This window comes from Phyllostomus discolor, chromosome 4, assembly GCF_004126475.2.
Source record: "Phyllostomus discolor isolate MPI-MPIP mPhyDis1 chromosome 4, mPhyDis1.pri.v3, whole genome shotgun sequence".
Taxonomy (NCBI): Eukaryota; Metazoa; Chordata; class Mammalia; order Chiroptera; family Phyllostomidae; genus Phyllostomus; species Phyllostomus discolor.
In genome coordinates, this window is record NC_040906.2 from 136,014,717 (window position 1) to 136,032,618 (window position 17,902).

The following is a 17,902-nucleotide window of genomic DNA, read 5'->3' on the forward strand; positions in this document are numbered from 1 at the left end:
GTAGAGATGCTTGTGAAATCCAGCAGCGCGTCAGGAGTAAACTATTTATAACATAGGCTGACAAGTACTTTTTGAAATGTTTTATGGACTGCAAATGTTTCATGAGGATTCATTCTTTCTCCTTCCATTCCTTGATGTTATGAAATATGACAGAGGCTTTTTTAAGGTCACCATATATCTAGCTTATTGTAAACAGATACTCTGTTTCAAAGCTCTGAGAAACTGATACTTTGGATCTGGAGACCCAGATTTAATTTCAGCTGGCTCAGTTTACACTTTAAATGACATTAAAAAACATTTGCCATTATTGTCCTGTTAAAGAGACCACTAATGTTTTATGTAATTGGAAGTCCCTTATGATCTTCAGTTAGGTGTTTTAAAATTTATCTGAATGTAAAAGATGAAATACTGGAAGTGAGTTGTGCTATTGTAACACTTATCATATGTTAACAATTGAATTGACATTTTACAGCATAAAGTTTCTTTAGCAGAGAAAATAAAATGGTGCTGTTTCTGGATTGCTTGGATTGTCAGGTCTTTTCTTGGATAAGAGACTTCAGCAACCCTAGATGCCAATATATAAAACCTGAAAAAACAATTGAGAGTTTGCCTTATAATCTGATAAATAAACTTTCATCTCTCATACTTCTACATTTTGCTACTTTGTTTCCTGCAAGGTCTTTCACTTCAATTAGGCCAGCCAGAATTAATGTTTGACCAAATATCGGGGCTTTCTGGCCCGCCAAGTTGACACATAAAATAAACCATCACAAGGCGCTACACAGATAATCAATTCCTGATTATCTGCACCAATGTAAGGAAATGTTGCCATAAGCAATCTCAGTCCAATAACCTAAAATGAGTCCATCGAGCCACTATATTAAGTGATGAGTTTACAGTTTTACCTCCCTGTCTATTATGTACATAGGCAAGTACTTAGAATAGCCTCTATTATATGACCTTTTAAAGACAAAACTTGCAGTTGCTTCCCATCAAATGAAAATAATAAAACTCAGAGCCCTCACCTCAATCTACAAGGCCCTTATAGATCCAAGCAATCCAAGAAATCCAGAAACAGCACCATTTTTTTCTCAAACTGTACACCTGGCCTGCCTACTACCCACCCACTGGCTTGCTCCTCTTTAGAGACCTGTGTTTCCTGCTGTTCCTTGAACAAGCCATACTCAGGACTTTGTTCTTGGTGTTCTCTCTGGCGGATGCTCTTTCTCAGACTTTGCATGACCCGCATGACCCCTGGTTCAGGTGTCTGCCCCTGATATCTTTTTTCTCACACTGTACACCTTTCTATGTAACTCTATGCCCTTTCCCTACTTTATTTTTCATGATTCTTATTGCTATCCAATAGTTAGGAGATATGCAATGAGAGGTAATGATCAAAGGTGATATAGCCAAGTTGGAGTCAAATCCCAACTCTGCTACTTATGAGTCATGTGACCTCAGGCAAGTTGCTCTGTCACTCAGTCTCCCCCTCCATAAAACAGATACTGCAAAGATATTGTGAGGACCTAATGAGGAAATAGTTGTAAATTCCTTAGAATGGTGTCTGGCAGAGAGTAAGGACCATGCGTTACCTATTACTATCATTATGCCCTTTGGAATATAAGGTGTGCAGGGACAAGGTTTGAGGTATTTCCAGAGCATGGAGCAGGGTCTGGCCATAGAAGAGATTCAATAGATGTTTGCTATATGATTTAACGAGTGAATCTGGACACGTGCCAACTGAGAGTAGGAAAAATTTTCTACAAAGACACGGTGAAAAGGTGGAGGCAAACAAATGGAGAGTTTAAAATTTGTAATGGAAATTTTTTTGTAGCTGATAAAGCTGAGTTGGTTAGGTTCTATGTATGCATTTATGTGTTTGTATGCATGCAAGCATGTATGAGTGCACTACCTATAGCAGGATGCAGATTACAAGACTTAACAGATTTTTGCCTGTAGGATAGTTTCCTACAAGGGATGGAAAAGTCAAAGGAAAACATAAAAAGAATTCAGCAAATGACCCACTGATGGGCCTGGGAGAACCAACTTGGGCACCAGCTTTCCAGGAAACCCTGACCTTATGCTGGGAAATAGTGGGAGCTGAGGGAGAAAGAGATTGCGGGAAGGCAGATTGATGATGAAGTTTCAGAATTTCTTTTACCCAGTGACAGTTTTAAGTGATATTGAAAGTTAAGTCTAAGGAAATGAAAAATATTCAAATCAAGAAAAAATATAACCAGTAATTATACAATGGCATGTCCCCAAGTGTTCAGTGTTTGAAGGTCATTAATACATTTTCCCAGCACTTATATCAATCACACAAGATCAAGGAGCAGCAGACTGGGAAATGCCTTCTGAACATATTTGATTGAAAGGCTGGTGATATGTCTCAGAGGAGAAAAAGGCCAAAAAGCACACATACATCTATGTCAGTGCAGAATCATCCAACGAGAGCTGCCCCTATTTGAGGGGACTTTTCAGGATATAGTGCCCTATCTTGTTGCTGAGGGGGTACAGACAGCTTCCTCTGCCAACATTTTCCTTCCATCCAATGCCCCCACGGCCCCCTCCAACTCCCAAAGGGAAGGTTGAAGAGTTATCGAAAGGTAGAACATGTTCAGTTTGGGAAGGAATTTAACACTCACTATCAGTCCCTGGAACCCCAGAGCTTACCTATAACCAAATGCACAAGTCTACTCAACAGCTGTTGTGCAACCTGGCCATACTCTTCCACCTTGAAGGAAAGTTCCGGGACTTAGCTATCTGAATGTATTTCCCTTAGCACAATATGTAAGACACAGATAGTAAATTCTTTCTGAATAAATTTACTCATATTTTAAAAAAAACTTCTATTGAGTTTATTGTGGTGCCATTGGTTAATAAAATTATTTAGGTTTCAGGTATATAATTCTATGATTATCTACATATTGTGTGTTCACCACCCCAAGTCAAATCGCCTTTCATCACCATTTATGCCCCCTTTACCCTCTTCTACCTCCCCCGACCCCCTTTCCCTCTGGTAATCAGGACACTGTTGTCTGTGAGGGGTTTTTTTCTTTGCTTTGCTTAATCTGTTTAACTTTTTCACTCAGCCTCCCACCCGCCTTCCCCTGTGACAGTTGTCAGTCTGTTCTCTGTATTTATGAGCCTGTTTCTATTTTATTAGTTTGTTCATTAGATTTATCTTTTTGACAGTATTCAATTCTGAAATTTGTACTTAAAAATCCAAATGCAGTTTAACCCATTAAATTCAAATCAATGAATTGAGAATTATGCACTGAAAATTCTTCTGTTTCAAAACTGGGTGACCTTTACAGTTTCATCTTACGGATCCTCTGGAATTCTTTTCATTTACCAAGCAGTTACTGAATAGCTGCAAAATGTATTCCTGTGAATTTATTTGGTGCTAGTCAATTTGATCTTTCACATTGAAAATGAAATTCTAAAATTCCACCCCTTGAGGATACATTTCATCTTTTAAAGTAGGCAACTCAGAAATGCTGAAAATACGATACCCTTTATAGCTTTAATTGAAATCAAAATGTAAAATGTCATTAATGATTTCTTCATTCCAATACTGAGTAAGGCTGAGTGTATTCCTGCTTCACTGGCCCAGATTCTAACCTGTCTGCAGTTTGCTGAGGAAGCTCACCACGTTGCTCTCCTTTTCACATTCCTGTTAAACAACACACTGTCAGTTTATCTGCATTATTTATTCCTTAGCGTGTTGACTTATCTACTCTAAGTCTAAAAATATAAAAATGGCCTTAATAAAAATGAAAGAGAAAGCTGCATTCAGGAGGCATCTGAAAGTGCATGGCGGAGGGGCCGTCTGGTGGCACAGTTCTCAGACAAGGAAGGCAGTGTGTAAGGTCCTGCTCCCTTTCGCCAGCCGGGGAGTGTGCCTGCTGTCAACTTCCAAATATGGAGGGAAGGACACATCACAGTGCACTTCCAGCACCCACCCTCTTACTGTGGCACAAAGATATTAAAATATATCACAGCATGCTCGGGAAGTTGTACAGCCACACCCTACCCCTGCCCCACCCATGGTACAGAGACTAATCAAGTGCCTTGGCAGAGAATGTCTAAGGCAGGCCTGGAAAGCAAAGCCAGAAATCAGGACTGAGAGAGGCGATGGTTTGGCAAGGCACACAGGAGTCCAGACCAATCTAAATGGAAGGCTGTGGTTAGTGTGTTGGCAGGCCTACAGTAGCCAGAGTAGGTTCTGAGATGAGGACAATCAGGAATCAGATGAGCAGCTGAGGACTAGCAAGACCCAGATTCCAAAGGGCAAAGTGAAAAGCAAGTGGGACATGGAAGAATCTGGCTTGGTTGTGAGAAAACAAGAGAGCCTCAGCAATTACAGCAGCAAATTAGCCCACATTATGAATGATCAAGATACCCACCAAGGACACCTTAATCCTGAGGATTATGGGTTTTAGGATCAGATACACTTGGGTTTAATTTATGGCTCCACCAATTAAGAGATGAGTGACCTGGAGCTAGATGTTTAAATTGTCTTTCTCTGTAAAATGGGAGTGATACTGACTACCCACAGTAATTTTGAAAAGATTGAATAAAATCATGTAAGTTAGTGTTTACTATACCATGGTAAGCAAGTGATGAATGGTAACCATTTCAATATTCTTTAATCATAGACCTTTCTTATAACCCTAGTATAACATGGACTGTTCAGGGCACAGGGGAAAAGCTGATTATTGGGTACATCCAGTCAGAGGAGGCTGAGGTCAGACCTTGACTACACTTATTTTCATGACCAAATTGAAATCAACATGACAACTTAATGGAACTCCTAAACAGGGACTGTAGACATTACCAATCACAGACCAGACCACTTAACCCAGTCTCATGTTCTGACGAAGTGTTATCATTTATTCAGTTGTAGCTGAGGGGGTTTAGATAATGAGGTCATAACTTCTAACTTGTGTTGAAAAGCCACACGAGTCCATCCAAGCAAAAGAAAGGGACAGAGATGGGGAAACTGTGGAATGATTTAGAAATTTTGAGACCCCACCTAAATGAGGGAGTCGGTATTGAGAATAGCATCACAGTGTGATTCATTTTCCTTAGCTCTAAACCTGTTTCAGATCGTTTGTTCATGCTGAATTATGTCTTCTTCCCATGTCCTTGCAAGAGCCACTTGTCTGATCCCTGAAATAATGAAACCTTTATAACTTGTGTTGTTGCTGTCATAGATGTATTTTTAAATATCTGTTAAGAATAAAATGTACTTTGGATATTATTCATTGCTCACATAAGTATTACATTCCCATGTTTTTCACATATCACTGATTTCAAAATGTGGTAACTTTTTACAACATCTGTCATAAATCTTACTTCCGTTCACAATATAAAAAAAGAAAACGAAACTTCCCAGATAATCTGTAATGTTTTCCTGTGTAATTAACACCTCATTCACAGTTGTTGGGTGCCAGTCAAGGCCCTGTCTCCTCTTCCTTGACATTTCCTTGATACCTTGTTCAGACTGGGCCGATGCCTGAGAGTGTGCTAAACACACACATGGAAACAGAGAAATACTTGAGCGGAGCCAGCTGTATTAGCAAGACCTGGCGATTTAGAGAGACTGCTTATACACGTCTCCTCTGTGGGCTTGGGGTCTGCATACCACCCTTTATTTAATCCAATTACTGCTGTAACCTTGTCTTTATCATCCTCATCCTCATCCTCCCTGACAACAAAAACCATCTGTCCAGTAAGCACCAGTAGTCCATTATTTGCATTCTTCCCTTCTTAATGCTCCTGGAGGGCCAGATGTCTATAAATGAAGTGGCTAATTTAAGATACACATGCTCTCATACTGCAAGTCATCCTGGGAGCCTCAAGTTATTTTTACTGCCGCAAATTTGTAGATGTCACTTATTTAAAAAGCCTCGGCTTGTTTGTTTTTGACTCCTGACAGTATGGCTCTCTTTGGCTCTGTGCACAGTAAATGTAGGTGAATAAAATCATTAGTTAATTCAAACAAAAGCATTTCATTGTGGTAACTTTCTGGTTTCATTTTTAAAAATTTTATTGAAGTATCACATATATTCAGAAAAATATATGTATCATAAGGATACAGGCTGATGATTTTTCACAAATTCAACATACCCATGACAACAGGACACCATTCAAACACCAGAATATCACTGTCACCACCCTCAAACACCCATGTCATGCTCTCCTTTGGTCACCCCCACTGCTACATCAGCAACCTCTTACAACAGAATAGATTAGTCTTGCCGGTTTTAATTCTTATGTAAATTGATCAACATTATGTTTTCAAGGTTCGTCAATACTGTTGTAGGTACTTACATTCCATTCACTTTTATTGCTATATACTATTCCATTGTATAGATAACACCTAATTTATTTTTTATATTTCTGCTCTCAGTGGGCATCTTGATTGATATTTTAGATGAAAAAATTCCACATGCATAGTTAAGAGTTGGTTACATTTTCTTGACTGATTCACAGTGCATATTTTAGAAAGTTTTTGATACATTACCAAATATGTTTTCATTTGAAAAAATGGAGAATTTTATAGAGGATGATAGAATAGCAGGGAGGAAAGGAACTAATGTTCATTATTTCCACCATGTATCAGACATTGCAGGAGGAGTGCTTTTTTAAAAAAATTATAGTTAAAAAAAATACCTTAACCATTTTCAAGAGTACAGTTCAGTAGTGTTACATTGTTGTGAAACAGATCTCCAAAACTTTTTCAGCTTATAAAACTAAAACATCAAATTCCCCCCTGACCAGTGTGGCTCAGTTGGTTGGGCATCATCCTGCAGAGGGAAAGGTCACTGGCTTGATTCCTGGTCAGGGCACATGCCTGAGTTACGGGTTCAGTCCCCAGTTGGGGTGCTTACAAGACAACTGATGGATGTTTCTCTCCCTCTCTTTCTCCCTCCCTCCCCCTCTCTCTAAAAATAAATAAATAAAATCTTTTAAAAAATTATCTTTTACCCCTTACCGCCAGCCCCTGGTAACCACCATTCTACCAAGTCCCTTATATAAGTGGAATCAAAAAGTACTTTTCTTTTAGTGCTGTATTTCATTGTGCTTCTTTCAGTTAACATTATGCCATCAAGGTTCATCCATGTTGTAGCATGTAACAGTATTTCCTTTTTAAGGCTGAATAATATTCCATTGTATGTATAGACCACGTTTCATTTTTACATTTGCCTGTTAATGTACATTTGGATTGCTTCCACCTCTTGGGTACTCTGAATAGTGATGTTATGAGCATGGGTGTGTAAATATCTCTTCAAGGTCCTGCTTTTCATTATTTTGGAGATATACCCAGAATAATTCAACTTTTAATTTTTAAGAACTACTATAGTGTTTTCCATAGCAATTGCACCATTTTACAATCTCACGAACATTTCACAAGCATTCCAGTTTTTCTACATCCTTGCCAATACTTATTTTTTGGTTTTTAAAAGTAGCCATCCTAACAGATGTGTGTGATAGCAATTTTATATATGATCTCTCCTTTTAATCCTTAACAAACCTGTTGCAAAGTAAAAGTACCAATTTTACAGCAATGAAACCTTGACCCTAAAATTTTCTGTAAAAGTCGGATTTCATTCCTGGCGCTTCTGAACTTGACAATGGGCTCTTTATTCTCAAAGTGCCACATAATCACACAACCAGTTGAGCTCTTCAGGTCTGAGCTACAAGATTTACAAGGTATTAGGGGCTCTGCACAATTGGCTGACTTTAAATATGAAATAAGAGCTTGAGGTTTAGAGCAGGGGTTCTCAAAGTGTGGTCTTCGGGCTAGCAGCATCAGCATTACTGGGAAATTGTTAGAAATGCAAATTCTCAGGTCTCACTCCAGACCTACTGAATCAGAAACTCAGGGAGTAGGGTCAGCAATCTGTTTTAACTAGCCCTCCTGACAATGCTGGTACATGATCAGATTTGAGCACCACTGGGCTTAAAGGATTCGACAAATATCTAAATAACCTTTACATTGTAACCAAACAGGAAACTGACATGCCGAGCACCAGGTTTCTAGGGCAACCTGATATATATAGTAAATCTGTGTTTTGTGCTTTATATTCCAGTTTGTAGGAAAGGGTTGGATTAACCCAACTGTAATTACACTGCAACAGTAGGTCTTCAGCCGTTTGGAGATTCAGCCAGATTCCAAATTGCTTATGAACAAATGGTGACTTGGAAACAAAAACCCTCACCAGGAAGGCCACACGGAACTCAGCTTTTGTCTGTTATCTGCCAGGATTTCCATCCCCACCCACAGCCAGCTCTACTTTTTGTCCCGTGTTACAATGGGTCTGGAGTTATACCTGTACTGACCAGGCTGAAATAAAGGAGACAGAAGTGGATACAAACATGCAGTAACCATTCTTTCCACCAGGAGCATCTCCAGGGTACTCCCTGCCACTACCATCAGCAGCCCCAGCCTCAGCACCTGGCCCCAGGTGTCCTCATCAAATTCCTCAGAGCCCTGTTAGAAAAGGACCGAGAGTCACAGATTACACTCTCCTGAGAAAAATGGAGGAGTCTGATTTAGCCCTGGGATGAGAGCTATAATTTTGTCTTGGCATAATTATTAATAATAAAATCCTCCCCCAATTATCCTGGCTTCAGTCACAAAATTTACCTTCTCAAAAATCTGCTGTTAATTCTTAAGTAGGCTTTTGCCTTTCCCTGATGATGTTAAGTGAAAAGAGAGAAGATCCTTTGGAGGAATAGGAAACTATGAGACTGTATTCAGTGCGGCTGGTAGCCTTGAATCAGGGGAAGAAGACAAAGGAGTTAATTCCCAGGGTCCTTGGAGAGAAGGATGATGTTTGAGAGTGGGCTGGAACTATCATGCTGATAGAAATTGTGACTCCCAATACTTCCCTTACATTCTGGAGTTTTCACCAACGTTTTTCATCCACTCAGCCCTCTGCTCTATTCTGTCAGAGTCCGTTCTACAGGTCAGTGAGACAGGACTGCAAGTAAACCTCACCCCTAAAATTATTTGGGAGAATGGCTAAGAAAATGGTGACTGTGTTGCTTGGTAAAGCACATCTTTAAAAAAATTACTCAAACCTGCTCTAGGTGTTACTAGAAACTCAAGACCAGAAGCCACATTTAAACTGAAATTATTAGTTAGCTGAAGTTACCTACTCACAATATGTTTCAATAATTTAACAACCTCAAAAATATTTATCTGCATGTACACTCTTGGCAAGGATGTGTAAACCCAGTGAGCACTCCCCCTGCACTCTTTCAGCACACACTGCAGTGCACTCTTACAATGGCAAGGCTGACCTAAACAATCAAGCAAACCAGCGGTGATATGCAAGAATTTGGATGTTTGCCCACACCACACTGAATTGTGGATGTTTTTCACTCCTCATCTTAAGATGTGCCAATGCCATGTTACAACATCTGACACTCGGTTTGTCTTACACATTAACTCTGTGATAAAAGTTGATCAATAGTCAGCCTCATTTTCCCCACTTTCCACTCAAATCAATGAACATGTCACCTTCAAAGAAAGCAGAATGCACGCAAACGTTGATCCTCTGATTTTAACTGACCTCAAACTAAAAGAAAAAAATCACCTACTTGAATGCTATTGATTTTGTTCCTTTGTCCTCTTGGGAATTAGATTACAGTGCTTCCACTTTCTAAGTAAACTTTTTATCATTGATTAATTCTCAGGGGCTAATTGACTTACGTTTACTGAAAGACCCAATATATTGATTTTCAGAATGTGTAAACTACGAGACTAGAAAATGGTGTACGTGTAACATTTTTGGTTACAGAATATTAAATTTTATGCTTATTCCAGTTTTACAATCTCCCAAAGAAAATCCATGGTTCAGATGTTTAAAACAGGAAGTAAATGAAAACACCACTAATTGTAGCTTTAATAAAATATGTTAAAATCTGTAGATGTTAGCTCGGATAATTTATTAAATGGCTGCTGTTTTTATCAGTCCTTGGTGGGATGTACTTAACTTGCCTCCAGCCACAAAGGGAGCATTTCCCACCCAATTGCACTGTGGTATGTGATTACTCACCTCCCAAGCTTACTGCACCGGCTCCGCTAGCATTGAACTTGCTATCCCACTCCCAGCCCAGATGAAAACCAGAGATCAAACTTTGCCTAACACTTTCAGAGCAAGAAAATTAGTGAATGAAATAGGCCTTTTCATGTTTGTTTATAATTCTCCCAAAAAAGGCCTTAAAGGATCAATACAATACTTTTACTTCTTCAATAGAAGCAGTATGTACTACCAGTGTACTACCAATGTGTTACCAATATGGTAATAAAAAAGTTATTATCAACAATGAAATAGAGTGGCCAGATGTAAAAGACATGCTCATAAGTGCTTCTCATTCAAAATGTGTGCTTTCAATACCCACGCTTATTTCCTTCTGTTACAAAGGAGAAAAATTTAGAAAAAAAATTATAATAAATAACTGCTCTTTAAAAAATGGTATCATGTACACAGTTACTTAGATATGTCTGCATGATCTTATTTGCCTAAAACTTTCCTTTGGAATTTAGCTGGTTGTAAACTTGGAAGAGTTAACATTCAGTTGCAATAATAACATTTAATACAGAAGTATATATTTAAGTTCACTTATAAAACAGCTTAATCATCCAAATGGAAGAAAAGAGTTAATGTGCTTTATACAGCATATATAATTATGATATAGTTTAGGGAAGTATTTTTCAAACTTAAGTGAGCATAAGAATTACCTGTAGTAGTTTTAAAAATGCAGATGCATAACCCCCTTCCCCAGAGATTCTAAACCAACAAGAGTAGAATGGAGTCAGGAATATGCATTTTTAACATCCAATCTCACCCTCGGGTAACTCCTACAGATTAGAATTCAGACCACTCTGTGAGAAACACCAATTTAAGATGAGAAATAGATGTATTATTGTATCTGAAACAACAGAATCATCAGATAAAATGCCAATCTCAGACCATCTTTCAAATATTTTATATTACTTTATTGGAGTATCAAGGACTGCTAATAACATTTAAGATATTCATTCCAGGCACTGTTTTGCTAATTGTGGTTGTTAAGATTTTGCCCATAACTTTTATTTTTATTTTATTTTTTCCATTACCATTTATCCCCTTTCCCCACTGCCTGATGTAATCACCACACCGTTGTCCATGTCCATGAGTCCTTTTTCCTTTTTGCTCAATCCTTCCACCCCCTAACCTCTCCCTCCAGCTGTCAGCCTGCCCTCTATCTATGAGTCTGTCTCGATTTTGCTTGTTAGTTCAGTTTGTTCATTAGATTCCACATATGAGTTAAATCACATGGTTTTTGTTTTTCTCTGGCTGGCTTATTTCACTTAACATAATATTCTCCAGGTCCATCCATGCTGTTACAAAGGGTAAAATTTTCTTCTTTTTTACAGCCAAGTAGTATTCCACTGTGTAATGTCCCATAGTTGTTTTATTCGCTTACCTATTGATGGACACTTGGGCTGCTTCCATGTCTTGGTGATTGTAAATAATGCTGTGATGAACACAGGGATGCTTATGTTCTTTCAAATTAGTGTTTTAGATTTGTTTGGTTATACTCCCAAAAGTGGGATCACTTAGTCAAAAATCATCTATTTTCAATTTTTTGAGGTATCTCCATACTGCTTTCCACAGTGGCTACACTAATCTGTACTCCCATCAACAATGCAAAGGGTTCCCCTTTCTCCACATTCTCACCAGCACTTGTTGTTTATACATAACAAAACCACTGCCAGCATCATATGCAATGGGCAAAAACTACAAGTGTTCCCCTTAAGATTGGAGACAAGACAGGGACGTCCTTTCTCCTCTCTTATTCAACATAGTACTGGAAGTCCTAGCCATGGCAATCAGACAAGAAGAAGAAATAAAGACATCCAAATTGGAAAGGAAGAGGTAAAACTCTTTTTATTTACAGGTGACATGATACTGTGCATAGAGAACCCCAAAGATTCCACCAAGAAACTATTAGATCTGATAAATGAATTCAGCAAAGTAGTAGGATACAAAATTAATATTCAGAAATCAGTTTCATTTTTATATGCCAATAATGAACTATCAGAAAGAGAAATTAAGGAAAGAATCCCATTCATGATTACTTCAAAAAGAATAAAATACCTAGGAATCCATCTAACCAAGGATATAAAAGACCTATACTTGGAAAAATGTAAGACACTGAGGAAAAAATTGAAGAAGAGAAAAATAAGTGGAAGCACATACCTTTTTCTGGATAGGAAGAATTAACATGATTAAAATGTCCATAGTACCCAAAGCAATCTATAGATTCAACACAATTCCTATCAAGATCTCAATGACATATTTCACAGAACTAGAACAAATGTTTCAAAAGTTTATATGAAACCACAAAAGGCCCTGCATAGCAACAGTGATCCTGAGAAAAAAAAGAGCAAAGTTGTAGAAATCGTGCTGCCTAATATTAAACTATACTATAAAGCTATACTAATCAAAACAGCATGGTACTGGCATAAAAACAGCTGCATAGATCAATGGAACAGAATAAAGAGCCCAGAAATAAACCCAAGCCTTCACAGTCAATTAATATTCAGCAGAGGAAGCACGCACATGTAATGGACTCAAGACAGATTATTCAATAAATGGAATTGGGAAAATTGGACAGATACACACAGAAAAATGAAACTAGACCACCTTCTTACACCACACATGAGAATAAATTCAAATGGGCCCATAACTCTTAGGCTTCATTTTTGTTTAAAAGTCATGTGGACTTGGAATTGTTTTTTCACTTTTAGTTAATGTTTACTGTTTTTAACATTGCCATTTAAATAAAGTAGGATCACATCATTTATTTTCTGTTTCTCTTTGATTTCAAGGGAAGACGAGGAAAAACAGGTCCTCCAGGAAAACCAGGACCCCCAGGACCACCTGTGAGTAAAAGATGATTGATTTTGTGGAGAATCTTTTATTTCCTGGTTTATCTAAGGGCTATTGTACTCTCTTGTAAAAATAATTTCCATCTCTCTACTGTTTAAGATGGTTTTACTGCCTATACCTCCCACCACCACAAAAACCAAGAGATAAGGGAGGTTGGTCTCTGTCCACACACCTCACCCACATCTTTGTTACTGCCTGCATGAGTTCCCTAAGCCAAGACTCCAAATAAATGAATCCTGTTCTGAACCCACCTGACTCCATCTCAATTTCTTAATAGCCAGGCAGGTAATGAATGAGTTAGATATCTGGGGAAGTATGCCTACTTTTCTTGATACAATTTCAAAGAATGTTGTTGCTAAAGAGAGCTATAGATATCTTCTAGACAATTAGCTGTTCTTTTCCCTTACCCAAAGCTTCTAGAAAAAGTATTCCATTTCTTACGGTTCTGCTGACACTTTAACTCTAGTGGGTCTGGTTTTTGTCCAAGCTACCCCACTGACACTGCACTCTCTCTAGTCACCAATGATCACTGAGGTGTGAGATTCCCAGGGCTCTTCTCAGGCTTCATCTTATTTCAGTGCTGTCCAGGAATTTACACTGTTGCCTGCTGTCTCCTTGAAACTCTCTCTTCTCTTAGTTTAGTGACATTGGTTGTTTTTTCCTTTCTACCTCTGGGACCATCCTTTTTTGGCTCCTTCATCACAACATTCCCTCTTCCCCTCTCTATATGTTGCCTTGGTTAAAGATTCCTGGTCTTCTATTTCAATGCAGACATTCCTACTGAGGTACAGACTTGTACAACTCACTGCCTGTTCAGCATCTCCTCTTGGAGGTCTCCTATGTATAACAAAAGGAGCATCCCCAGACTAAAATCTAATAACATTCTAGAATTTTTTTCTCTTCCTCATCCTCCACATTCAGACAGCTCCTAAATTATGTCAATTCTACGTCCCAGTAGCTCATGAAACTATCTCCTCCTCTCTTTCCTCATCACGTTGAGGCCCTTGTCAATTCACATCTGTATTGTTGTAGACATTTCAGAGGTTGTCTGTTGCCTCTGCTTCCTGTAAGTGGAGTAATATTGCTAAATCATAACTCTGATCATGCAACTCTTTGGCTTAAAACTGTTTAATAACTCTCTTTCTATCGAGAAGGATTCCACATTTTCTATATGCCATTCTTGACCCTTCCCGGTTGGCCCTGTACCTATCTTTGCCTCTCCTTCTCTGTGCCCTTCCTTCTTTTGCAATCTGCAGTATAATCTTCCTTCACTATCTCAAAAATACCATGCTTAGCAAATGTTCTCCCAGAGGCCTAGATAAGCATCCCTCTTCCTTCATGACTCAGCTCACACATCGGTTCTCCTACATAGCCTTTGTAAGGGCTCACAGTATGTGTGGTGTCATCTTCCACGATCCTATATTATACCCCCTATGGAGAGAGCACATTGTTTTGTAACTGTTATTTTCCTTATCTGTCTGCCCACTGTCCTGTGAATTTTTTAAAACCTCTATTTTATAACCGTTGCCTAGCACAGTTTCTGGCATGTAGCATGTGGTTATTAATTATTTAATGAATGAGTAAACAAATGAATATATATTGTGGATGAGAAAATGAAGACCAAAAAAATAAGGAATTTTTTAAAGAACTGAACCCCACCAGAGGACTCCAGACATAGAACCTTAAGAATCTAATAGGGTGTGGTCACATGCTAAAAATGGTTGCTGTCCTGTCATGGATTTCCTTTCATCCACTTTAGCCATGCAAGGGATTGTTCTTTCAGCAACGTACTGGTGTCAATTGATAGTGATTGATTATAAAAACAAGTGGGTGTTGGGGGGGGGGGGGAAGAGGCATAAACTGGCATCCTGGAATCCAGTGTTTAAAGGAATCAGCTTTGTTGGTTTTTATTTCAAGGTTTCTGGCAAAAGAGAGAACACATTGTAGGATTTTCAATAATTGTCTTCTGTTACAAAAAAAGAAAAGCTGGTGAATGCTACCAGGCAAGATTAGACCTTCCTGTAGTTTTCTAAATGTATGATGCTGCATTCAAGACAGGATCATTGTTGTCTCAAAGGGGGAATTTGAAAGATGAAGGCCTTCATGCCAAGCTTGCCAAATGTCTAGGAGAGAAAAGGATTACACCACATCCTGGAATGAATTCTCAGCTATAGATCAAGTGAGTTGACTGGAGAATTTAGAAGATTAAGAAATATACAACCCTATGAAAGTATTTATAATATTCAGTTTCATAGGTTTCAGTTTATTGCCAGAATGTTTGGAGAGAGAGGCATTTATTTTATCTCCAGTATTAGATTTAGAATTTAAACTCAGCCATGGGTCTCATACACAGTGGTCATTAAATCCTGAGTCCAAAGTATTAAAAAGAAAAATGGTTTGTTATCTTCTGTAATAGAATAAGATAACAATTTGTTAGACTACAAGAAATAAGGAAAAAAATCTAAGCAAAAAAGAAAAGGTTTTTATTATAGGTCAGCTTTTATTTAAAAGAAAAAGTGTGAGACTATACCATCAGCTCATTTTCTGCTTAAGAATTATAGTTTATAGAAACCTCTTGTCTTTTTTATTCTGGAATAACTCCTCTACTTGACTAAAAGATCTTTTCTTTAATGCAAGTATTATAAAAGCTTTATCTTGGGGTACAGTTTACATCAGCTTTTGAATTTTTCTGAAGCGGGTTGCATGTTTGGTTGAACTGGTGACATGCATGCTAACGTGAAACCCCTGTGCAGCACCTACATGTAGTTACAAGAATTAGCTAAGGGTAGCATTGGGAAAGAAGGTCAAATAACCAGCTCTCCACCTTTTTCTGTGCTACCTTTATGTTTAATTTTTCTAAGCATAGTGTACTTTAGCAAGAGGTCTGTTGTTTCCCAAATGTTAGAAATGAACAGAGTTCTTTGAAATTAGTCCTTTCAAGATCATATTAACTAATATTTTAGGAAAATGAGCTCACACAAACAATCAGACTGTTCCAATTCTCATTGTTTAACAATTTCACAAACATTTAAGGCCTGCTATGTACCTAACACTCTGTTAGGAGCTGGGCTTGCAAAAATGAACAAGATATTGTCCTTGTCCTCTAGGGATTCAAGTTCAGTTCACAGAAATATGAACAGAGGATGACAATTTAGAAAAGATAATGGTTGTGGAGGTTTCCTTCAATAACTGAAAATTGAAGCATAAAGGTTGAGCCTTAAAAAAAGAAAGAATTCCTGCCAGTTACTACAACATGGATGAACCTGGAAGACATTATACTTAGTGAAATAATTCAGTCACAGAAGAACAAAGACAGCATGAATCCACTTTTATAAGATTTCTAAAATAGTCAAACTCATAGAAGCAGGGAATACAATAGTGGTTGTCAGAGGCTGGGGAAGGGAGAAATGGAGAGTTGTTATTCAATGGGTATAAAGTGTCACTTCTGTAAGATTAATAAATTTTAGAGTTCTACTGTACAACATAGTGCCAGTCATTAACCATGTAATACTTATATACTTCAGAGTTTGTTAAGAGGGTAGATCTCATGTTAGGTGTTCTTACCACCAAAACAAACAAACAGAAAAACTAAGGGTAACAAGTAAACTCTGGGAGGTATGGATATGTCAGCTTAATTGTGGTGATGATATCATGGGTGTTTGCATTTGTCCAAACTCATCAAACTGGACATACTAAATATATACAGCTGCTTGTTTATCAATTATACCTCAATAAAGCTATTTTTTAAAAGTTGAGAAGGTTTTTCCAGTGCAGTAAATAGAGGGGAAGAAGAATACAAGCTCAGAACTGTTGGCCCAGGAAAACAGCCTGAACAAAAGTTGAACAAGTGCTGAGTTTCTGGGGATGGGTGACAGGCAGACAGCTCAGATGGTTCTGGGACACAGAACTAAGTCAAGTGCAGGTTGACTCCTGGCAAGCCTCATGGCAAGTCATGCAGCAGCATAAACTCTGAAGACTTCTAAGTGGAGGGTTCCACAGCCAGATTTCACTGACAAGCCACTGTAGTGGCACAACGGAGATGGATTGTTGAGAGAATAAGCATGATTTATTGCAGCTATCATAGTATTTCCTATTTTCAATGTATCAACAGATTTTTTTTTCTCTGTTAAGATGTCTCGTGGAGCTGTTTGTATTGTTTTTTACAATTTATATGTAGCTTAAGAGACAGCTCCCTTTACTTATGAATATTATTAAGTCAAAATATTATATTTCACTTGCTTGTCTTTTTCAACATTGGACCCCGTGCGAGGCTTTTGGACATGAGCCTGACTTGATAGCAGGAATGAACATAATAAGAGAAAGAGGGGAAGGTTGGTCAGAGCGAAAAGTACTTCTCGTTGAAATAGAGAGATGGTATATGACTCACCCTAGTGGCTTGCATGTGAGATTCCAAAAGCACATGTTAGAATGTCATAATTTGAAATAGCAAAATATATTAATGTTATCTCTTTTATCAAATAGCAATCAAATAATATGTAATATACCACAAATGAGTGAATAGTATATAATTTTAGAAAATGTGTTTGAGCAATTAGCCTTTAGAAAAGTTGGGGAGGGGGCAGACTTTGATCTGATCAGTCCAAGTGTCTGAAAAGAACCAAGAAGAACGGAAGTTATCTTCCCGGGAGGCTTGGATCCTTGGGTAACGGCATGCTTCTCTCCACTTCAACAAATCTTCTTCCCTGTGGGGCTTTAGAGATGTTTCCTAAATCAAAGACAGTGTTGTTACTTAGGGAGTGTCAAGGAAAATTTCCAAAAATGGAACTAAAAGAAATCTCTAACGGCCTGAAACAACTCACATAATTAAAACATTTTAACCAATTTTTCTACTTTTGATTCTTTGTTCAGAAGCCACATTGGTATTTCCTCTCCTTTTAAAGAAATATTTGTACCAAAAAGATAAGTTGCTTACAAAGAATAAT

At 38.1% G+C, this 17,902-nt stretch overlaps 1 protein-coding gene across 1 annotated transcript in view; it reads left to right on the top strand.

Moving 5' to 3' along the window:
* The window catches only part of COL19A1 (collagen type XIX alpha 1 chain), a 331,257-nt gene that overhangs the window by 211,303 nt on the left and 102,052 nt on the right, over positions 1 to 17,902 (top strand). Inside the window, 1 exon segment of the mRNA XM_036024315.1 lies at positions 12,899 to 12,952. Coding sequence (XP_035880208.1) covers positions 12,899 to 12,952 — 54 coding nt within the window.